Raw genomic sequence first — 22623 nt, forward strand, 5'->3', positions numbered from 1 at the left:
CACTTCCGCACCTTAATTGATGCGACGACGCGACGACGCGACGCGTTCCGTGTTCCTTCATTGATCCCGAGTCGAGATTCTGCTCGAGCTCGACGCAACGCCTTCAACGCCTACCTCAACGCCTACCTCAATGCCTACCTCTTGATCCCCCCCAAGACACGCAAAACAGCGCCCACAATGTCTGCGCACGACGATCTGACCGAGGGCGAGCCACCTGCAATCGACCCGTACGAGGTGCTCGGGGTCGAGCGCACGGCTTCCCCGGACGAGATCAAGTCAGCATACCGCAAGAAAGCGCTGAGAACCCACCCGGACAAGGCGCCGGATGGCAAGAAGGAAGAAGCCAAGGAGAAGTTTCAACAAGTCGCGTTTGCCTACGCCGTCCTCTCCGACCCCGCCCGCCGCAAGCGCTACGACGAGACCGGGTCGACCTCGGAGGCGGTGGTCGACTCGGAGGGCTTCAGCTGGAGCGACTTCTACCGCGAGCAGTACCGCGACGCCGTCTCCGAAGAGGCGATCGAGAAATTCGCCGCCCAGTACAAGGGGTCCGAGGAGGAGAAGGACGACGTCCTGGCCGCGTACGAGGAGTTCGAGGGCGACATGGACGGGGTCTACGAGTCGGTCATGCTGAGCAGCGTGCTCGAGGACGACGCGCGGTTCCGGGAGATCATCGACGCCGCCATCGAGTCCGGTAGGGTGCCGCGCTTCGACGCCTACGTGAGAGAGAGCAAGAAGTCGAGGCAGGCCCGCGTCAAGGCCGCCAAGAAGGAGGCACAGGAGGCCGACGAGCTGGCCAAGGAGCTGGGCGTCTACGACAAGCTGCGCGGCGGCGGGAACAAGAAGGGCAAGAAGGACTCGGAGGCCGCGCTCGCGGCGCTCATTCAGCGGAACCAGGCGTCCAGGGCGAGTGCGCTGGACAAGCTGGCCGAGAAGTACGGAGCCGTGTCCAAGGCGGGCAAGGGGAAGAAGAGGGGCGCGAAGGACCTGGAGGAGCCCGATATCTCTGAGGAGCAATTCCAGGCCATACAAGCAGGCTTGATGAAAAAGAAGCGCAAATGAGGGGTTCTCTCCTGTCTTGGCTCGGCGTCTTGGGGGGGCTCTGTTGGGGTGTTTCTGGGTTTGGTGCGATTTTTCTCTTTTAGAGTCTTTGAGTGGCTCGGGGTTTCAGGGTCTGAGGGTTCGGAACGGCGTATAGGCGACTCGGATAGTGTTTGACATGGAGACACGGTTTGAGGGTTCAGAATCATACAAGTGATGGTAACTACTGCGTTACATTGGTGTATATGAGAATTCGGGCCGGCTTTGGTGATCGACATATGACCGAGCAGACACCAACTACGTCTTATGGAAATTAGTTAATCACCTACTTCATACGACAAGACGGAAGTCGACTGACTATGTAGTAGTACTCCGTAGTGTAACTGAAGTGAAGAGGGAGGGTCTGCGAGGGTGAGACGTCGGTATTAACCCCAACCTTGTCCCAACTTACCCTATTGGGCCACTCGCAAGCGTCACCTGGTCAACGCGCACAGGGCAAGCCTGGAACCCGCCCACTGTTTGCATTGCTGCCTCTGGTTTTGGGGGGGCGAAGCACCTACGGGGCACCTTTTCCGTAACAAGTTCCCACAGCGCAATGGCGACCGTGTGCGCAAGGCAAATTCACCGTCACCAACGCGCGGAACATAACCGCTCTTCGCGGCCAATGACAATACATCAATAGGCTCCACCGGATTCCATGAGAAAAGGCTGCAAACTAGGTCACCCGACACGAAAGATGCCATGACCGACGCGACAAAGCCTAAACCCTACCCGCAGTACTGCTTCCACCTGTCGCCGACCATCAATCGCTGGTGCCATTTCCGGATCAGCGACATAGTGGCCCTCAAGAGTCACCCGGGGTTTCGGGGTAGGTATTTGGTTGAAACCAGTCGAGCGGTCGCCTTTCGAGGTCTCATCTCACGGCACCAGGCACCACCCACCAGGCTAACCTCGACCACTCAGGCCAGGATGTCTACTTCTACATCAACCACCCGGTGAAATGGGTGCGCATCTCGGGCATGGTTGTCGCCGTCGACGAGCGCGAAACGAGACACTTCTACGTGATCGATGACGGCAGCGGGGCGACTCTCGAATGCGTCGTCAGTGTCGCGCCTCGCACGAATGCGCCGGCAGCGACCGCCACGGCGACCACGAACTCCAGCAGCGGAATCGCAGGGTCGATTCCAATCGTCGACGCGCCGATCGACGTCGGTCACGTATTAGACATCAAGGGCAGTGTAGGCATCTTTCGCGGCAGCTGGCAGATTCGCGCCGAGAAGATCGTCCACCTCCGCTCGACAGAGCAGGAGGTGGCGTTCTGGGAGAAGGTCGCGCAGCTCAAAACCGACGTTTTGTCAAAACCTTGGGTTCTGGATGAGAAGGAGGTGAGGAGATGCCGGAAGGAGGAGGAGGAGGAGGAGCAAGGCCGTCACAGCGGCCGTCGCCATCGGAGCGCTGGTGAGAGGCGCGGCAGCAAGCGCGGGGGAAAGACTGGATTGGAGAAGGTCAAATCCGGCCTGGAGAAGGCAAAGGCGCCTCACACAGAGGAGGCGAGGGCGCTCTATGAGGATGCTGAAGGCAAGAACGGACGTGAGACCAAGACGCTTGCAAGGCGGCCGATCAGGGTCACGGGGTTGGAGAAGAGGAAGTCGGCCAAGCCTGTCACAAGGGTTATTCCGATGACGGGCAAATATGACGCCCTGGGCCTGTGAATGTGAAGGCTTAGAATCTCACGAGACGCCTTGCCTGACGCCTGTCTCACCTCGCCTCAGCTGGTCCGCACTGCAAGTTCCAAATTGGTGGGCTTTGACGAGCACCCGTCATTGGTCCTGCCTTGTCTCCCAAAACTGGAAAAAGCCGACGCGAACCCCCGTTATGGTTGGCTGAAGCAATCCTGCATGCGTAACGTCTGTCTTTTACCAAGCCGCCATTACCTAGCCAACTTACCATAACTGTTGCAAAGAATCCTGGACCTGGTCAGAAGCCTACCACTGAAGAGACTCCCAGGCGAAGTCTCATCTCGGAACTTGTCGAGACTTGTCATGCTCCTTCGGACGTCCTCTGGACCCTCATCATCCTCTGGACCCTCATCCATCCAACCCTCCATCTCAGCAAAGCGTGCGCAATTCAGCTCGGGCGCCTGGGTTCTATCCCCAGCTAAGTTGCATTGTATTCCTTCAAAATCCGGTTCCAGTTCGGCAGTCCATGTCTACCACACCAGAGTGCCGCCGAGATGGGATGTCATCGGGACAGGCAACGAGGGAGCGCCTGCCTCACGGGTTGGCCAAATGGTGCCGACACGGGGTTGCTACTCGGTGCTTGTTGGGTCCACTTGCGAGAAACTTTCCAAGGCGCGCGTTCTTGGAGCGAGACCCGGCGTGCGAAAAAGCGTTTAAAGGAGTTGCAATCCCTCTCTCTCTCTCTCTCACTTGAGATAGCAGACATCGTAACTCACCGAGCCCACATAGAACTCAGTGTTATATTCGAAACAATTACCACCAGCATTGAGTATCACATATTGCGGTCCTCTTACATTTACCCTTGCTGGCACGCAACGTTACATATTATACACTCTCTTTACTTGAGTCCCTGACTCCGTCTTTTTTCTATCTCTTTCCATTCAAGGTAAGGATATGAGAACATCTGTTGAGTTGCAACACCGAGGGCACAGGATGCCACCGGAACTTTCATTTCAGGCCGTAGGGCAATCTCATATCCGGGAGGAGAGCGGGCTTGCGATGGCAGAAGCCACGGCAGATGAAAGCCCAGCCCTACCGTTAACCCCCCCTTCCCCTGGGGCCCTCGTCTCAAGCCCACTCCGAACGGGAGAGAGGCTCAAATATATCGTCGGCCCACGGCTCGCCTGGATGTGAGATTTGGATCAGCAACTCTTAGGCATGCCTGTGTAGAGTCCTCACGATGGGCCGGCCATGGGAAGTGGTGTTTACGCTGCTAATCGCTCTGCAGGGCGTCCTCTCTCTCCCCACCCGGGTCATCACAAGCCCAGGCCGATCTGACAACACGGCCTGGATCGTTGCCAGCGAAAAACACCCAGCCGGCGGTGTTATCCCACCCATCCTTGAGACCGAGACCGCCAAACGCGTCACCCCGGTGTCGAATTTGACTACTTCAGTCCCAAAGCCGACTCCTTTGCTCGTCACAGCTTCCGCTGTTGCGAGTCTGCACTTGTCGTTGCCCACCGGCGCCGTCAATATGCCCGGCCAAGACATCTTCGCCGATCCCATTTCCACGGATGCGCCACCTGCCACATTCGGCAAAAAGGGGGATCATCCCGTGCCGAGACTGGGCGTTCGGGGCAACGGCCCATTCGAGACCAACAAGTTCTATGGCAGCCTGCAACTCGGAACCCAGACCTCCCCGGTCTTCCTCCACCCGTACTCGGTCGTCTGGGCTCGAGGCGAGGGTTCTTCCAAGAGCTGGGGACTGGCAATCTCGCATGTTGAGGCCAGCCAGAGAGTCTACGGCGAGACCAACCAGTCGACGGGAGCTGCGGAATACTTCCTCAACCCCGTGGGGATCCATTCCGTCTGCCTCTCGGCGAAGGAGCTGGGGAATGACACCGCCCTCACCACCGAGGAGCTGACCGACTTCTCCGTCCGGGTCGGCCTGCGCCCGAGCGCCGAGGCGCCGCCCGCGGTGCAGTTCCCCTTGGTCCAGGGGCTCGGCTTCATCACGGCCATCTACGATGGCGCAACCCCCGTGCTCCAGACGGGCGAACGCTTCAAGGCGGTGACGCGGGCATCCGCGGACCCCAAGGACGGGGTCGTTAAGTACAAGCTCGAGCTCGAGTCCGGAACCATCTGGCTGGCGTATGCGCACCACACCGAGGGCGACCCGCTGGATCTGGAGTCGACCGACACCGGGCTCGCTCAGGCAAAGGGGCCGTTTCGCGGCTTCATCCAGGTGGCTAAGGACCCGGGAGACGGCGAGAAGGTGTATGACCAGGCCGCCGGTGCCTACGCCACCGGCGTCCAGCTCTCCGGGTCCGTCGACGGCGCAAGGGGGACATATACCTTCTCGTTCAAGAAGGCCGGCATCGAAGGGACCACGCTCGTCATGTTCGCGCTGCCTCATCACGTAGGCTCCTTCGATGACGCCACCAAGGCTAAAGTGACGGACCTGAAGCTGCAGACCACGACTAAGGGGGTGGGAGCCGCCGTCGTGGCCGACTCCTGGACCATGGTCGAGGACAACCTGCCGACAAACATCGGATTCCTGCCGTGGTCTCCCGAGGCCGGGAGCGCCGCCAACATCTCGGATGGCACTAAGCAGGCCATTCACGGCGTCGCGCAGGCCGAGGTCTCGCAGGATATCAAGCAGCTGTCTGACGTAGACTCGATGTACTTCGCCGGAAAGGTGGGCTTGGAGCAACACAAGCCCCCCCCCCAAAGGGGGCTCGCGAGCGCATATGCTGACGATGAACAGGCGCTGGCCAAGTATGCCACCCTCGTCCTGGCAATCCGGGAGATGCTGGGGGATCAGGCCATGGCCCAGACCGGGTTGAACCAGCTGAAAGAGGCATTCGCCCGCGTTGCGCAGAATCAGCAAAAGCACCCGCTGGTATATGAGAGTAAGTTGCCCTGTCGCCGGCCAGAAATGTCGCTTCCGAGAATTCCGAGGGGCTCCGTTAGAGCGACTGACGCCGCCAAAAACAAACAAGGTGCCTGGGGAGGCGTCGTTTCGTCCGCCACGTACGACACGGGCGACACCGGGCTCGACTTTGGCAACACGCTCTACAACGACCACCACTTCCACTGGGGCTACTTCATCTACACGGCAGCCGTGATCGGACATCTCGACCCGTCGTGGGCGGAGGAAAACAAGGCCTACGTCAACACGCTCGTCCGCGACATCGCCAACCCCAGCTCAAACGACCAGTACTTCCCCCTCTGGCGGTCCTTTGACTGGTACCACGGCCACAGCTGGGCTCACGGGCTCTTCGACGCGCTCGACGGCAAAGACCAAGAGTCCAGCTCAGAAGACACCATGCACACCTACGCCCTGAAGCTGTGGGGGTCTGTGATTGGTGACACGAACCTGGAAGCCCGGTATGGCCCCTATCCTTCCCTCCCATCTTCTCCTTTCTTCTTCAAAACAACCATCGCTCCTAACATCTTGATTTCCCCCCAACCAGCGGCAACCTCATGCTCGCGGTCCAGAGCCGCTCTCTCCGGTCCTACTACCTCTACACCTCGGACAACACGATCCAGGACCCCAAGTTTATCGGAAACAAGGTGGCCGGCATCCTGTTCGAGAACAAGGTCCACCACACGACCTACTTCGGCAACAACACCGAGTACATCCAGGGCATCCACATGCTGCCGCTGCTGCCGCAGACCCCCTACGTGCGCACCCCAGCCTTTGTCCGCGAGGAGTGGGAGACCTACTTCAGCAACGGCCGCGCCGACGCCATCGCGGGCGGCTGGAGGGGCGTGCTGCTGGGCAACTACGCCACCGTCGACCCAAAGGCTGCCTACGACTTCTTCGCCAGGTCCGACTTTGACAGCTCCTGGCTGGACGACGGCGCCACCCGGACCTGGTATATGTGCTATGCTGCCGGTGAGTACCGTACCCCGTTCCGTTCCGTCTACCTTGACCTCACCTACCCACCCTGCCTCCTCTGGCTTCCGACACCTCCCGTTCTTCTTCTTCTTATGAGATCGTGCTAACTGCCGGTTTGTTGCCCTGTTTGTAGCGTTGGGCAAGCTGTGAGCGTTTGCCCGTGACGGGTCGACTTCCGCATGTCGTGATCTCTGTCTGCCGGACCGCGCCAGCTACGTCCTTTCGTTTTTTGGTCACACTTTCGTCAACTTTTTAGATTCTTCTTGGACATGGATTTTAGACGGGGGATCTCGGGTTCCATGTCAGCTCAAGTTTGGCTACGCTCTTTGTAATGCGACAGACTGGTTGGAAACTTAGGTTTGGAGCCTTGTCGTTCGTTATTAACCTACAAGTTCTTAATCCTCTCTTCTATAGTTTTCTTCTTCTGTCGTATGTTACTTACTTTTTGAATACATTCGCTGAAACGGCCGCGCTTCGGAACTCGCAATCCCCTGTCCCTTTTGCTGCTCCTCCATTTCGGCACCAGTTCACAGGCAGCGGGAGCCAGCCGCTTCCTCTCCCTCTTCTCTCTTTTCTTTTAAGCATGTGGGATTCAGTGGATTTGGGGAAAGACCGAAACAGCGTCTTCCATCAAGGGCTGAGTTACCACCAGAATGCCGAGGTATACATGAATAAACAAGTAGATGGGGCAAGAACGTTCTGGCAGGTCATGCGCCGCGAACCAGCCGTGTTCATCCGCATCGCGACCACATGAGCAGCCCTGATGAGTCACATTCAACCCTCGAGTCCGGTCAACAAGCCTTTCGGATCCGATGCTCAGCGAGGTTCTTGCTGAAGCTATTGTCGCTCCTTCCCGACTTGGACGCAAGGGCTAGCTAGGGCTAGGGCAGGTGGCTCTAGGATTCGGCGTAGGTGTTTTTTAAGTCTGCTGTTGTCAGGTAACTGGCGAAATGGAAGATGTGATGGCGATGAAGTAATCCCGGATGATGTGAACTTTCCAGGCAAATATCAAAACGTCCCCGATCTTGTAGCCCATGTAAGATTACGGAGTGTGTATGGAGAAATCGCAGATTCATGGGGCTTTTTGTTTTCTTCGCATTTAAGGTACGGAAGACTTAGCGGGTACAACCTAATCTCGCAATTGCCCATCGCACTTGCCATCGTCCGCCTACAAGTAGGGGCTGATAGGGCCGATCCGACCCACCATCAGGCATCACTGTGCCGCGAGAGAGCATCCGGTTTGCGGGGGTTGTTCCAACCCTGATTTGCCGAGTAAATATCTACCTTAATTCTTAGTGTTGCGGAGAGGATCCTTTCATATCAAAACGACCGAGGGTGCCCGACACAGCCAGGCATCGCAGTCCCTGTGGCTTCTTGGAGAGCGACTGGGAGAACTTTCGCAAAATCGTGTTCGGTATCCATGCCCGGCCCTGGATCAGCCTTCCAGCAATCATCAGCCCTGCGGGTCAGGAACCCTTTGTTCTCGCCCTGCACCCTGAGCTCCTCGCTCACCGCATTCTCAGAACAGCGTCGTCTCTCATTGGGCCGCCAACCTTCTCGTTGCGAGAACCGGGCGACGCCAATCGAGTCCTGCGTTCGACAGGCGTCTCTGCCCGCTGTTTGGCCTAGCGCTGGCACCGAATTACGCTACAATTTCCCGGCCAATTTTGTCCAACGAGCAGCCGCGGCAGGGCGCTACCCGAGAGCAATGCGAAGTCCGCCAGCAGTACGGCAACAACCCAGAGACTCACCTAGCCTCGCCTTCTTGAGGCTCTCTTGAACCTGACTTCTCTTCTTCCCAATTTACATGCTCGCTCCTCTGTCACCTCCTCGGCGACGCCAACTCCTGGTTGAATGTGTCACCGTTTTTCCCCTTGTTCCTGGTCCGGAACCGACAGACTGCTCTACTAATTCTGTACACGGACTTGGCCCGGTCGGTAGTTATACTCCCTCCACCAACCCTCGCCCCTCCCAGCACTGTTCTGTTCCGGGCTGCTCGGAAGGCCTGGTAACCCTTGTAAACCCCCCCACACCCGGCTCCTTCGTTCGTCTCGGACAAGATGTCGTTCGAGTCGAACGGCAGTCAGTCGTCTCAGTCGCAGCCCATCCCTGTGAGTGACTTCCTCAGCAGCCGGGATGATCAGCATTTCGTCTGGGACGACGCCGACCGGGAAGTCTCTGACGAATGGCTGGAGCCCGTCAGGACAGCCTTGCTTGATCCCAAGAAGCACAAGGTGTTCCACCACTGCAGCAAGGAATACCTCAAGCCTCCCAGCCCCTTTGTGCAACAGGGCCCAGAACTCGGCGAGTCGGGATCGACCATCGTATACAGAGTCACACCCCCGGAGGGCCACCCCTATCGGCGCCCGCTGGCGCTCAAGGTCATTGTCTGCAAGGAGAAGACGCGGCCACCGGGACCAGACAGCAAGGCACGCAGTAACGCGCTGAAGGAGGTTAAGACCATGTCTTCGCTCAGGCACCCGCACATTGTCGTATACGTGGCGTCCTTTGAAGACTACTGCATCCAGACCCGGGAGATTGGACGCCGGCCCAGAGGCAGAGACAGCACCACCCTGTTCAGGGTCAACCAGCGGATCAAGAAGCACATACTCGGCATCGCCATGTACCCGCCTGCCGTGTGCAACCTGCACACCCTCATGGACGAAGTCTTTCAAAACCCCAGGGGGTCAGACTGGATCATCCGCCATCTTCACACGTACTTTGGCTGTCTCGCACAGGCGGTAGCGTACCTCCACCGCAAAAGCGTGCAGATCCGCCACAAGGACATTAAGCCAGACAACATCGTCATCGACGACTTCGGCCTGCCGGTGTTGACCGACTTCGGCCTGTCCAAACACTTCGAGACCGGTCAAGACTCGGTGGGGCCCACACCCAAAACCCTCAAGTACGCCGACCCGGAAGCGATGCACGAGGAACGCCGAGACGAGCGCTCCGACATCTTCTCGCTTGGCTGTGTCTTCCTCGAAATGGCCACGGTGCTCCTCGGCCAGCCGCCCAGGTTCGCCGAAGACCAGCTGTCCGCCAATCGCAACGGCGACGGGCACTCCGTATCCTCGTCGGGCTCCGGCGGGGGATCGGAAGCAGACTTCAACTACTCCGAATCCCTGCACAACCTCGACGCCTACCTCACCACCCTCTCCCGCCTGTCGCGGAACGTCATCGCATCCGAACCCGCCCGCGAGCCCTCCATCCACGCCGTGCTCGCCATCTTACCGCACATCCGCCGCATGATGTCCGAGACGCAGGCGAGCCGGCCCCGGGCCCACGAGCTCTACCCCTGGTTCCGGCACCTGTACGACGTCTATGACACACCAGGGCCCTGTGCCAACTGCGAGGAGGAGAGGCGCTCAGGGAGGGCCATAGCAAGCAGCCGCCGGAGGAGTTGAAGCCGCAGCCCGACATTGAACCGGAGAGGGACCGTCGCTAGCGGGTCGCAGCCGCTGATGAGGAGGAGGATGGGGGGGTCAATGATCACTGTGAGCGTTGCCATCCCCACCTCCCAACCTCGGCAGGGCCCGTACGGAGGCGAGCTACGGGGTTGCACGCGGATGAGGGACTGGATTCAGATTAACATGCGAGGCTAGGAGGGATTTTTGTCTGTCTGAGTTTTATATGGGTGCATGGGTCCGGCTGTTAACTTAGAGGAGCGATACGGCGCTGAGTCTGGTTTCAGGAGTTGTTGTTTGGTGCTGCACTTGATTTTCATTGTTATCCATGGCCTGGCTGCCCTCTCTCTTTTTCACCTATGACCGGGTGAGCATTGTTCCGTTATATACCATTGAGCGGCGAGCAAGCGAGCATGCATATTGACGACGGCGATAACGACGGCGACGACGACGACGACGACAAAGTTGATTGGGGCGATTGGAGCTTGGTTAGTTGGGCATGTTAGATGCTCGCGAATTGCGCATGAGATAGGCTCTTGGGGATGCATCGAGGTCAAGAGATACCACGGCTGAAGCGCGTATCAGTTATCAGAAGCTTGCGAGCGGCTGCAAGCAAGCTAAGTCCTGATAACTTCCGAGCTTAAAGGCTAACTAGAAGAGAGAAATTTCGGATGGTCACGAATATAGATAGCCCTGACGGTATTGCAGAGTTAGAAAGAAGAAAGGAAAGGCTACCCTTGGGATCTTAGATTTATGTTTTATTTTGTTTTCCTTCTTTTCCTAGTAACTACAATAAACCTTGCGTCCCATATCGTGACCCTGATAGGTCTTCCATGCGTGGTGTACACAGTAATTGGCAAGAATCGGTACAACAACACTAAAAAAGTTTAGTGTGAGGTGGAGGCGTGGGGGTTCCCATGTGGTATGGTGGGACTGTGCCGAACCGTTGGGTCGCAGGGGTAGCGTAGCAGAAAAGTGTATTGTCGAGCGGGAAGCACCGGAATGTCAAGCCTATTCCGATTCCGCACCTTCAACAAACAACCTAGCCTGCCCGGCTAGCTCAATCGGTAGAGCGTGAGACTCTTAAAAACTGGACTTACGGTTATATCTCAAGGTTGTGGGTTCGACCCCCACGTCGGGCTCAATTCCCGGCAACAGTGATTCCCTTCTTTTTTTCCCCTCTCGGTGGGGTGGAAGGTGGAATGTGCAATTTCACATGATAAGTTACTCAGGGTTTCATATTCTTCTTTTTTTTCTTCGCTCTCGTAAGAGGAGGGAGAACCCCAATCCATTCTTGCGCTCGTGATACAAGGCTCGTGCCTTGTTTTGAAGATCCTTCATGAGACTCTTGGAGAAGGCGTGGAGAGGCGTTTTAACATTCTTTCAATACCGAGCGTGGATCATGGAACTCGACCGAACGTGACCAAACCGAGGAGGCACCGGAACCACGGAACAGGCAGGGGAAACGGCAAAGACCTCCAGAGGGATGTGCACGCGGACGCAAACGCCGATATCTGCAACCCCTTGCCAGTCTCCCTTCCTCCACCGGTTACGAGTCACTGAATCGTCGCATGCGCTTTCAGACCGCTGCCTTCTGAAACATTGGAATGAGTCTGTGGTTGAGGTCCAGACGGGCCGGGAGCACGCTTGCAATTGGGACCTGACTCGCCCGGTCTTAAACAAATTTCCACATGCTTTTGAACCCCGGCCTAAAGCCAGCTCGGGCGAGTCTCTACCGATATCAGCGCACCCCCTGCCTGGATAACCTGGACAAGATTACAACCGAGGTAGCCTTCGGCGTGGGTTGCAGTCTAGCTAAGCAGCACGTATGGTCAAGCTCCTCATGTCAAGTGACCGAACAGAGAGCAGGCGTTCGGTCGTGTAGCACGAGATCGGCAGAGTCTAGACAGCCAACGACCCAAAGGTGCTTTTAACGTGCAGTATCATCCCGAGACAATCCCAATTGTCAGGGGCAGCGTCCGGAGGTTACATATCACCCCTGACTGCGCTGGATCGAGCGAAATCTGATGGAGACGAGACATCAAGGGGCAGAAAACAGGACAATTGGTTTCCTGCGATGAGAAAACGTCTGGGCTGTGACCCGACTGACTCTTAATGACGTGAAGGAATTGGGTTGTGGGTGCAAAGCGACGATCAAGAAATGTCTTGATTTCGGGAGAAGTTCGAGACTCTAAGAAGCGGAGTCCTTGGGGGGGTTATGTGCGGGGTTCTGAAATGGTGGGGTCTGGTGGCTTTGGCTTCCTGTGACCATACCGAATCCCGTCCCCCGCAAAAAACCCACCAATGGACAGAGCCGAGGTCCTTACAGATTGCACCCTGCGGGAGTGCCGCTTTCAGCCAGAAAAAAAATTATGCCGGGAAACAGGCACGCTGCAACAAATCACTGGTTTAGCGAGACGCCCTGCCTGGACTGCGTTGAAAAAAAAAGACCATGGCCGCCGCCGCATTGAGCGCGCAAGCGAATTGGAGAGCACTGGTTCCTCGAGCCGTTTCGCTTGGAGCCATTGTTCCGTGGAAACCGCCAGCGCCACTCCAAGCGTCGCAGCGGAGTAACACCCGGGGAAGCTGCATGAGATCGAAGGTTGCCTTCTCTGGGGCGACCCATCACAATCGCTGTACGAGTAGCTAGGGCCACCCCCCCCCCCGGGAATGACGTACCCCCCTCCTATTGTCATCCTCCCCGATTCTGACCCCAGGCCTCCCCCCCAAGCCCCGCGCCGGCATCCTTTATCAGTGCTACGCCGTCCGCAGTCGCGACCACCCTCTGTCCTGAATCGAATCCAAAACCAACACTTCCAACAACCACACCATCGCCCTTTCCAATCCAGCAGTCGCCATCCACTCATCTACGCATCCAAAGCAGCAACACCAACACACAACCAACGCATCATGGTTCAAGCCAGGGAACCAAATTCGGTCCGCTTCGAGGACACGCTCATAGACGGCGGTCCAAGTCTCAACCTAGATGGTCTCTTGATGAAGCCCACTGCCGCAACACCGAGGCGACTCCCGGACATCACAGCCAACCTCGATACGCACCAGGAGGCACACCTCCCGCAGGGGATTCGCGAGACGGACGAGGAGAAAAGGCAGCACTGGTTCGTCGGCAGCATCGACCAGGGCACCACGTCGTCGCGTTTTCTCATCTTCAACGGCGAGGGCGAACCCGTTGCGAGCCACCAAATAGAGTTTGAGAATCTGTACCCCAAGTCAGGGTATGTATGCCCGGCTGCTACTCCGGCTCCGCCTCCTTCTCCACCTTGGCTGCGGAGTTGCTGCACCACGACGGACGCTAACAAAGTCAATTCAGATGGCACGAACACGATCCTCACGTGCTTGTCAGCTCGGTCGAGGAGTGTATTGAAGGGGCGATGCGCAAGTTTGTCGATCTGGGCTACTCCAAGTCGGACATCCGGGCCATCGGCATCACCAACCAGCGCGAGACGACGGTAGTGTGGGACAGCGTCACCGGCGAGCCCCTGCACAATGCCATCGTCTGGCCAGACACGCGGACGAGCGCCCTCGTGCGCGAACTCAAGGCGCGCGAGGGTGCCGACGGCCTGACAGAGCTCTGCGGTCTCCCATTGTCGACGTACCCCAGCAGCGTCAAGCTCCTCTGGCTCATCCAGAACGTTGACGCGGTCAAACAAGCCTACGAGCAGGGCCGTCTTGCCTTCGGCACCGTCGACTCCTGGCTCATCTACAGGCTCAACGGCGGCGCAAAGGCCGAGAGGCCGGTGCACGTCACGGACAGCACCAACGCCAGTCGGACCATGTTTGTCAACATCCGCACCTTGCAGTACGACGACAAGCTCCTGGCTTTCTTCGGCATCGACAAGGCAAAGGTCCAGCTCCCCAAGATCGTGCCGTCGTCAGATCCCGAATGCTTTGGCAAGGTCGCCAGCGGCCCACTGGAGAACGTCCCCATCGCCGGCTGTTTGGGCGACCAATCCAGCGCCCTGGTCGGCCAGTGCGGCTTCAGTCCCGGGCAGGCGAAGAATACGTACGGCACGGGATGCTTCCTCTTGTACAACGTTGGAACCGAGCCCGTCATCTCCAAATACGGCCTGCTCGCTACCGTGGCCTACGACTTTGGCCGTGGCCGAAAGCCAGTGTACGCCCTCGAGGGTAGCATCGCCGTCGCCGGCTCCGGCGTCAAGTTTCTGATGGACAACCTCGGCTTCATCAAGAATTCGAGCGAAATTTCGGCGCTGGCAGAATCGGTGCCCGACAACGGCGGCGTCGTCTTTGTCACAGCCTTCAGCGGGCTTTTTGCCCCCTACTGGATTGACGACGCAAAGGGGACACTCTGTAAGCTCTCCTTTTTGTTTTGTTTTTTTTCTCTCCACTCCTGTGAAGATCTTGAAAGAACTAACAGTTTCTATCAGTCGGTATTACCCACCACACAAACAAGGGACACATTGCTCGCGCCACCCTCGAAGCCACCTGTTACCAGACCCGCGCTATCTTGGAGGCCATGGAGAAGGATTCGAATCACAAGCTCGAGTCGCTCGCCGTCGACGGCGGCCTCTCCAACTCGGACCTGTGCATGCAGACCCAGGCCGACATTACGGGCATCCCTGTGGACCGTCCGCGGATGCGCGAAACCACAGCGCTGGGTGCCGCCATCGCTGCGGGCCTCGCTACTGGTGTCTGGAGGGAACTGGAAGATCTCAAGCAGGTCAACCGGAATGGGCGCAAGGTCTTCTACCCACAGATGGAGAGGGCCAAGGCCGAGAAGATGTTCAAGAAATGGGAGCAGGCCGTGGAGATGAGCAGGGGTTGGTGCCAAGATCAAGATCAGTGAGCGTTGGGTGTGCTGCTATCCGACGATACTAGCAGGTTTGCTTGTTTTTTTTCCTTTTTTTCTCTCTCTTTTTCTCTCTCTTTTCTTCACGACCATGATGACATGTAGCGGGCCTGGCGTTGGTTTGGGGTATGTTTTCTTCGTTAGTTTCTGGTGCGTGGGTTCTTGGCTGGCATGTCTTGATACCCCAGTTACTTACCTTTTTTTTGAAGTCACGCCTTGGCGATTGGGTGGAAGACAAGGCTTGGGAAATGTACGGATGTACAGTACACACATACGTAATGGGATACACATAATGCATAATCAGCGTTACTTGTAACATTTGCACTTCTTAGGTCATGGGCGTGACTGGAATACAGTCAGTCTTGGATCGTTCAGATTCTGGCGCCTCACATTGTACGTTGCCGCTTTAGTGGTCAGATTGAGCAGTGGTTATTCCGCCCTGAGCGACCTCAGTTTGCTACATTGCTACGGATGTATGTACATCCGTATATTCCTAGTGTCAGTTCTAGAAGTGGAGACCTGTACGATATCTCTGTGGCCGCACCATGTTCGTGTATGTATGTACATAGCGCTACTCAGGGGTAAGGGGTAAAGCCGCCCCTGGACGAGAGGAGGGAAAGAGGGGAGAGAGGAGGAAGAGGAAGTGCCGGGCTACACTAGCCCAAGGAACCAGGCACTAGCGGCTACCCTTGTGCTTAAACGGTCGGAGCTTCTCGTTCTGATCTCGGGTGCGATCGCTCCATCCGGTAACAAGTAAACATGTTTGTTGAGGACGACGCCTCCCCAATCAGCCACCTCTCAGGACAAGCCCTCCCCACACCTGCTCCTCCTCCTGGTATCTCAGTGTTGATATACTTTGTTTTAACCTCCTGCAAGGGATGTTGGGCCCGCCAATGACGAACATATCGGCGGGATGGATAGGTTCGCTGTCTATGGAAAGGCGCAGTCTTCCTGGTCTTCCTATGCCCAAAGGAAAGAGCAGGGAGAGGCAGCGGAGTCTGTGGAGTGGTTGACCTCGGGCCTTGCTGCCGAAATTGCTATCCACCGGACCGGTCCTTGCCTCTTCCCGTCTGCGTTTGCCCGTCTGCGTTTGAGGAGCTTGCTCCGTCGTCATCCATCGTTCCCTTGTTTAGCACCGAGACGATCCGTTGGGTCCATGTGTGACGTTTATTGCGCTACGAGAGTTTCTCCCATGTCAGCGCCGAGCTTGAAATGCCTCCTGACCGCCGCTCCCATTGCCAGACCTTTTTCCCCAGCCAGTCTCCCATGACCGATGTGGACTGCATGCAGGTGGTCATAAACCTCACTCATATAGGCACTCGACCCGCTCTACTCCTCGATGCACCCGTCCCAATAAAAACAGCTCGCACACATTATGAACGCCTATACCCATCTTTCCTGAAACGTCACCCCATCGACAGAAGAAGGGGGGGAAACTGAGCCACGACGTCCGCATCGTCCTATGTAGGGACAGACACGGTTGCTCAGCTCTCGGCGCCAGGTCAGTCGTGGAACTGGGTTTTGGCGTTGCTATGCCCCAGGTGTTGACAAAGACGAAAAGCGTTGTTCTCGGTGGAAGAGTTATTCCTTTGGGATTCCGTGTTCCGTCTCTCCAGCTTCGTCCGGAATTAAGGATAAGGGGATCGCGGAAGTCAGATTTTTTTTGGTTTAGAAGCGAAAAAGCCGTTAGTATATCCCGAATTATGAATAAGATAAAAAAAAGGGTGAGACAGGAAGGCTCGGTGCCCCCCACCTCCCCCTCCCCAACCCCCCAAATTAAACAGGCAATCATGTAGCTGGTAGGTTTACATGATGATGGCGGGCACGTCAACGTTGGACTTGATGGTCTTGTGCGGCAGGATGCTCCCGCCGTTGACGTAGACCTCGTCGCCGATGGTGACGTCGTCGCCCAGGACCGTCACGTTCTCGAGGCGCGCCCACTTGCCCACGGTGCTGTTCCAGCCGACGATGGTGCTCTTGACCCAGGCATGGTCCTTGACCTTGGACCCGGCCATCAGCACGCAGCGCTGCAGGCGGACGCCGTCGCCCACCACAACGTCCGGGCCGATGGTCACGTTCGGTCCTATCCTGCAGTTCTTGCCAATCTTGGCAGAGGGATCGATCAGGACGTTGCCGCCGTACACGTATGGCTCGGTGGACGGGGCGAGCAGCTTGGAGCCCTTCTTGGCGAGAGAAGAGAGATAGAGGCAGGTGCCGGTCAAGAAGTCCTTGGGCTGTCCGACATCCATCCAGTAGCCCTCCAGATCGAACGAGTGCAGCTGGCCGTCTGCCGCCATTGCGGGGAAGGTCTCCTGCTCGATAGAGGTGGGCCGGAGCTCGATGCGGTCGAGCACCGATGTGTTGAAGATGTACATGCCGGCATTGATCCGGTTACCGACGAACTCGACCGGCTTCTCGACGAAGCGGTCGATGCGCGAGGGGTGGTTGGGCTTGTGGACAACGACGCCATATTTCGAAGGCTCCTCCACCTTGGTCACCACGATGGTGCCCTCGTCGCCGTGCGCCTTGTGGAAGGCAGCAAGCTCCTTCAGGGGGTACTCGCAGGTGATATCCGAGTTGAGCACGAAGAACGGGCTGTCGTCCTTTCTCAGGATGTTCTCGGCCAGCTTCAGGGGCCCGGCCGTGCCCAGGGGTTCGTTCTCGATCGAGATGGTAATGTTGATGCCGAACTGCTTCTCGTACTATATGTATCGCGTGGAAGGTGAGTACGTGTCTAATTCCTTGCGGCCCCCCTCCCCCCCACCCTTATTCTTCCTCCTTCTCGGCAGGGCGCTTGCGGGAGGGGACTAACTTCGGCGAGGTACTTCTCCATAATCTCAGGGCGGTAGTTCACGGCTAAGACAATATCGGTGACGCCGGCGTCCGCCAGAGCCTCGATTTGGTGCAAGATCATGCGCTTATTGCCGAACTCGACCAGGGGTTTCGGCAGAGTCAGAGTCTGAACGAGTCCGGGGGAGGTTAGCCGTGTCGGCGAGCATGCAGCAAATGCAAACGAGAAGATGGGCCAATCGCTGCGGGGAGGTCGCGGGAGCGTGGAGGCCGGGGATGACGCGGCGGAGGACGTACGAGAGGGCGCAGGCGCGTGCCAAAGCCGCCGACAAGAATTAAGGCTGTATGGCGCGAAGCACGGTCAGTCAGCGTCAGGCCCGCGGCACGCAGAAGAGCGGGTGGTTGGGTGAAGAATGGTGCACCACTTACCCTTCATTTTTGCTAATGTTGTTGAACGAGCGGGCTGGGCAAAATGGAGAATGAAGGAGCGTAAGAAGGTAGAGGAGGTAGAGGAGAGCAGGCAAGCGGACTCCGAGTGGCAGATATTAAGGGTAAGCGAAGGCAGGTAACTAATTAGCAGCGGCCCTGGGATATAAGTTATCGCAAAAGACCGGCACGAAAGTTGGAAGCCAAGGCCAGGTAGTCACGACTTGCTAAAAATGCGACGAAGAGAAAATGGTGAGGTACCCGATGCGATCACGAGATGTTGCAGCCGGAGGAGGTGGCAAGAAAGCGCAACGGTCCAGAAACGCGACGATAGGAGAAGGACACCTTTTGCTCAGGAGCCACACCCCCCTCACCTTGCTTCCAGGCTGTGTCGCGCAAGCTTAGCAGTGGTCTTTGACAGGGCTGCTATGTACTGTACAACTAGAGCAGGGAGTGTAAGAGGAGGGGGAGAGGTGGGGGGGGCGCGCCATCCGCTGGGCCACATGTCCCCTGCGCAGCCAATTGGCGTGCGCCATCTCTTCCATGGCGAGATTGGATCGCACCGCAGCACCCAAGATCAGTGGATCCCATAGCCTCAGTCTTCCCACTCAGGGGTAATTCGTGAGCAGCTCATACTATGATATGATGGGTAAGTTTGACCCCCTGCCTAGGTACCGACAGGGGGTCTATACAGAGGGCCCATATACACCACTCTCCTATTTACCTGCCAGAATCAAGATAACAAATATTACATTAAACTACTATACAATTTACTAGTATTTAATATATATTCCATCTACATCGATTATAGCCTAGCAACGCTAAGGCATTAAGTCAAGGAGTTCTTTATAATAGTACTCTAGTAGTTCGTTCTATACCTCCAAGACATATCTTCGTAGTTATTCGTACCTAGGATTATCCTCTAAGCTATACTTATCCTAAATCTAATCCTTTATCTAGTTCTAATAGGATTTAATAGGATTTAAATCAGGAGAGTATAGCGGCTAGTTAAGAACTCGAATTCCTCTTTCTTCTAAGTCCTTCCGTATTTCGAGAGCTACGTACCTAGGAGTAGAATCCTATATAAGAATAAGACGTTGATTAGGATCCTTATAAGAAAGTTAAATCTATCTATTAATGATTAGAACTATACGCTAACGGTAAGAATTAGTATTAATAGTTCCCTAATCCTTTTCTTAGAAGATCCCTAGTCCTTTCCTAGAACTAGAGAAGCAGCCCTAGAATATCTAGCTTCTCTTCTGTTAATGGTTTTCGATAATACAAGTAGGATCTTATTTTTTACCTAGCTACCAAGTAATAAAGACTCTCTAGTAATAACTACTAAAAACCTAGGTCTCGTTAGTCTAGAGAATCTTACTTTATTACTTAGAGGTCTAGTTAAGATGTTCTTATACTTAGGCTAATCGAAGTTGTTAGTTCTTTTTAGAAATAGGAGGCTTTATCTAGGTAATATAACGTCAGAAGCTAAGACGGTAAAGTGCTTTCTTAATTACCTAGACTCTATATCGGTTCTCGAAAAGAGTCATTAATAGTTAAAGAAAAGGCATTCTTCTCCCCTTACGAGATCCGGTAATAAATGTAATAAGTTCTTTTTCTTCTTCTTCGGTTAGGGAACGTGGCTAATTAGAGCGTTTCGTAACTATTGTTATTCTAGAGCGAATGACGCCTCGGATTTGCATCTTTGTAAAGCCCGTCAGGGCTATAATCTCGGATAGACCTTTCTTGGCATTATAGTAAAGAGTATAAATATAGAGCTTATCCTCGTCGGTAAGATATTTTGTATAGGGGGAGTCTGTATTACGTGGTATCTTTAGATTTCCGAGAAGTCTGTAGAAAAATTTTGTTAGGCCAATTGCTAGGAAAAATAGGTAGGAGTGACCTAAGAGGATTATCGGTAAGACCCCTGTCGGTACCTGGACAGGGGGTGAAACTTTGGCTCGCTACCATAGTACACCAGCTCGTAAGCAGCTCGTCAGGGGCATCCAAACGATCCAATGCCTCCCTGGCGGACCATAGTGTAGCACTTCTTTGTGATGGATGCCCTTGTGAGAAGGCAGTCGTTGCAAAACCTTCTTCCCCATCATCGGCCTACACTACAAAAAAGGCCGGGAACAAAAGCGAGTCCTGTGCTGAAAAACGTGCCCCCAGCAGCTTTTGGTTTCTTTGTGCGATTTCCGAAGTTGGCTCTCAATTACGAGGTTTCAATCATTCCATCCGCTTCGGGAAGAGACAACACCAACGGTGTTCCTCCCCACCCGACCGACATACTATGGTAAGGTGATTCTTTTCCCTGCTCAAAAACAAAGCAGCAACAGAACAGAAAATCAATAAATGGGAAATAATAAATGAAAAAGAAAGGGATGCCAAATGCTGATTGCCACTTTGCACACAGCAAACCGATCTGGTCTGCGAAGTAGTAGATATGGGTCACAAAAGGTGACGACGAACCACGACGCCAGATGATGTAAACGCTTGTCGCAAAGAGCCGACTCGGCGCAATCACAATCGCAACATGTTGTGTTGTCAAGGGGGAAGGGGCCGAGGTCTCACTTTATGAGACAGGAAAACGCGCGTCGCTCTCGGAGCCGCCAGGTGGGGGTTGGTTAGCCGGTGTGTCTCGGGCCGAACCGTTCAAAGAAGCCTTGTACACACTTCGTACCCAACACTGCTTCGTATGGTCATTTCGACAATCGAGACTCGCACATACACTGCAGTAACACGTGTGTCCGTGGTGCAGAACGGACCCGGGGCCAGTCTTTCTCGTCGTGGGAACCCAAGAGCTTGGAACAGACTACGGCTAAGCGATGGAGGGTTGGTTCAGGTGCCGGGGCGGCTTACACCTGTCACACACCCATCCTCTCGCTGATCCCGCTCCGCCCATCCCGCGTCAACCCGCGGTTGGTCTTTCGGGACGCGGGTGTGCCGTGATGAGACGTACTTACTGTTGGTCTCTAGTTATGTACGGAGGATGTACATATGTAGTTACCTACATCCTGTACCGGCACCTTACATACACTATTGCTGTGTGGTCATTGATATCTGCTTGCAGTGTGGCATGCCGTGATTGCGCGATGGGATCCTGACTCGATAGGTGCTTGCTACGGTCATTCGATACTTTCTTGTTGACTGATTGCACTAACCATCATTGACAGTGGCACGCGAAAGCCCCCGTTGAGCCAAAATAGAACATCAGCAGAGATATCACAGAACGGTCAAGTCCATAAGCAAAAGGTCTCGGAACCTCTCTGTCCAGTGTATTTCTCAAAGATAGCCTCCTCTGCTTCTTTTGAATACGCATCATCATAATCATCATCAGCATCATCATCATCAATCGTTGTCGTCGTGTCGTCATTCATCATCATGAAAGAACTCTCGGAAGTTGAGAGGAGAACGAATCCAAAGAACCCCCCCGTCTCTCGTCGCAGTCAAGACGATCCTTTTTTCCGACCTCTTCAAGCATCTCGCCCGTGAGCCAAACTCTGGTGACAGGGACTGAGTCAAACCGAGCCCCTCCCTCCCTCCGAAAAAAAAATATGTGGCATAAAACGCCGAGGCAGAAGGTGCATAAAAGCGCGGTTTGAGCGGCAAAGAAGCGCCAGCAATTGCCAACTGAGCCCTGGTTGTGCCCAGAAACGCCCAGCAGAGATGCAGTTCCGGGTTCCAGTTGGCTCAGCCCAAATCGGCCCCCCAATCCGGTCTATTCCTGCCCAATGGCCGAAATATCATGCCATCTCAAGGCTCCCGACCGCAAAAAAAAAAAAAAAAAAAAAAAAAAAAAAAAAAAGGTGACTTGCATCGCCTCCTGTCCGACTGGTCCTGTAAAACCCAGCGGGTCCTGCGGGTTCCGAGGTGAGAAGCAAAAAGCCACGGCCATTCCCTGGTCTTCCCTAGTCTTCCCTCCGGAAGCAGAATAGGGAAGAGAAAGCCACCTAACAAGCTGGCCCGCGCCGAACAGGTCGGACGTGGTTATCATGGAGAGAAAACTCGTCAAAAAGCCAAAATGCCGAACTTTGTCTAAATGGCGTCGTAAGAGGTCGTCAATCATGTCGTGAGAATGCCGCAATGAAGCGCTGTCTCTGAAGAGCGTAGATGGGAAAAGATGAGAGAATAAAAATGGAGGGGAAAAAAAAAGGAAAGGGCGGAGAGAAAAGGGACAAGAAAACAAAAAGTCATGTCTTCATGCCCCAGCCCAGTCTCCATGTTTTCCGGTCCCCAAAAAAAAGGGGGGGATTGCATGCCACCAAAGGGGTATAATCCACGGCTCTTCTTCTCTCGATGTCTGTCTCGCCGCGTCGCCACGTTGCTGTGAAGCCTTCTCCGAGTTTTATGGTAAAAAAGACGAAAAAAAAAAGAAGAAGAAAAAAAAGCTTTGGCTTTTAAAAGGAGTCCTTGAGGGGCACGCTCCTGCTCTTCCGTTGATCGGGACCGGGACCGGGACCCAGACAGAGATTCCAAGGAACGGCGACATCTCGAGACGGGTGTTGTTCGACGGATGAACCTCAGTCCCGGCTCGGGCTGGGTCCCCGG

The 22623-nt window shown here is 55.4% G+C and overlaps 6 protein-coding genes and 1 non-coding gene across 7 annotated transcripts; 6 read left to right on the forward strand and 1 right to left on the reverse strand.

Annotated features, from left to right (window-relative positions):
- Positions 1-34: 34 nt before the first annotated feature.
- MYCTH_2306585 (uncharacterized protein) lies at positions 35-1385 on the forward strand. Its single transcript, XM_003664076.1, has one exon. It carries the CDS (start codon positions 178-180, stop codon positions 1057-1059), a length of 882 nt encoding a protein of 293 aa, XP_003664124.1. The 5' UTR covers positions 35-177; the 3' UTR covers positions 1060-1385.
- Positions 1386-1558: 173 nt separating this feature from the next.
- MYCTH_2306586 (uncharacterized protein) lies at positions 1559-2773 on the forward strand. Its single transcript, XM_003664077.1, has 2 exons — positions 1559-1906; positions 2002-2773. The coding sequence occupies exons 1-2, from the start codon at positions 1780-1782 to the stop codon at positions 2748-2750; spliced, it is 876 nt and encodes a 291-aa protein (XP_003664125.1). The 5' UTR covers positions 1559-1779; the 3' UTR covers positions 2751-2773.
- Positions 2774-3794: 1021 nt separating this feature from the next.
- MYCTH_2306588 (glycoside hydrolase family 81 protein) lies at positions 3795-6862 on the forward strand. The gene is made up of 4 exons (XM_003664078.1): positions 3795-5415; positions 5485-6107; positions 6194-6618; positions 6755-6862. Exons 1-4 carry the CDS (start codon positions 3958-3960, stop codon positions 6769-6771), a joined length of 2523 nt encoding a protein of 840 aa, XP_003664126.1. The 5' UTR covers positions 3795-3957; the 3' UTR covers positions 6772-6862.
- A 1819-nt stretch (positions 6863-8681) lies between these two features.
- Positions 8682-10707, forward strand: MYCTH_2144279 (uncharacterized protein; the record flags this gene model as incomplete). The annotated part of the gene is made up of 2 exons (XM_003664079.1): positions 8682-8732; positions 8766-10707. 2 exons carry the CDS (start codon positions 8682-8684, stop codon positions 10026-10028), a joined length of 1314 nt encoding a protein of 437 aa, XP_003664127.1. The 3' UTR covers positions 10029-10707.
- Positions 10708-11077: 370 nt separating this feature from the next.
- MYCTH_t113 lies at positions 11078-11170 on the forward strand. Its single transcript has one exon. It is a non-coding gene; the product is annotated as a tRNA-Lys (tRNA).
- Positions 11171-12938: 1768 nt separating this feature from the next.
- On the forward strand, positions 12939-14856 carry MYCTH_53508 (glycerol kinase-like protein; the record flags this gene model as incomplete). Its single annotated transcript, XM_003664080.1, has 3 exons — positions 12939-13264; positions 13360-14360; positions 14438-14856. 3 exons carry the CDS (start codon positions 12939-12941, stop codon positions 14854-14856), a joined length of 1746 nt encoding a protein of 581 aa, XP_003664128.1.
- Positions 14857-16396: 1540 nt separating this feature from the next.
- On the reverse strand, positions 16397-17990 carry MYCTH_2306594 (uncharacterized protein). Its single transcript, XM_003664081.1, has 2 exons — positions 17672-17990; positions 16397-17561 (listed from the first exon to the last, which is right to left on the reverse strand). The coding sequence occupies exons 1-2, from the start codon at positions 17771-17773 to the stop codon at positions 16665-16667; spliced, it is 999 nt and encodes a 332-aa protein (XP_003664129.1). The 5' UTR covers positions 17774-17990; the 3' UTR covers positions 16397-16664.
- Positions 17991-22623: the final 4633 nt, after the last annotated feature.

Source organism: Thermothelomyces thermophilus, chromosome 4, assembly GCF_000226095.1.
Source record: "Thermothelomyces thermophilus ATCC 42464 chromosome 4, complete sequence".
Lineage (NCBI taxonomy): Eukaryota > Fungi > Ascomycota > Sordariomycetes > Sordariales > Chaetomiaceae > Thermothelomyces > Thermothelomyces thermophilus.

Coding starts and splice junctions, on each gene's coding strand:
- MYCTH_2306594 (XM_003664081.1), bottom strand. CDS start 17,773: ATGATCTTGCACCAAATCGAGGCTCTGGCGGACGCCGGCGTCACCGAT. Junction 17,562..17,671: donor TGGAGAAGTACCTCGCCGAA/GTTAGTCCCCTC, acceptor CGATACATATAG/TACGAGAAGCAGTTCGGCAT.
- MYCTH_2306586 (XM_003664077.1), top strand. CDS start 1,780: ATGACCGACGCGACAAAGCCTAAACCCTACCCGCAGTACTGCTTCCAC. Junction 1,907..2,001: donor GAGTCACCCGGGGTTTCGGG/GTAGGTATTTGG, acceptor TCGACCACTCAG/GCCAGGATGTCTACTTCTAC.
- MYCTH_2306588 (XM_003664078.1), top strand. CDS start 3,958: ATGGGCCGGCCATGGGAAGTGGTGTTTACGCTGCTAATCGCTCTGCAG. Junction 5,416..5,484: donor CGATGTACTTCGCCGGAAAG/GTGGGCTTGGAG, acceptor GACGATGAACAG/GCGCTGGCCAAGTATGCCAC. Junction 6,108..6,193: donor GACACGAACCTGGAAGCCCG/GTATGGCCCCTA, acceptor CCCCCCAACCAG/CGGCAACCTCATGCTCGCGG.
- MYCTH_2306585 (XM_003664076.1), top strand. CDS start 178: ATGTCTGCGCACGACGATCTGACCGAGGGCGAGCCACCTGCAATCGAC.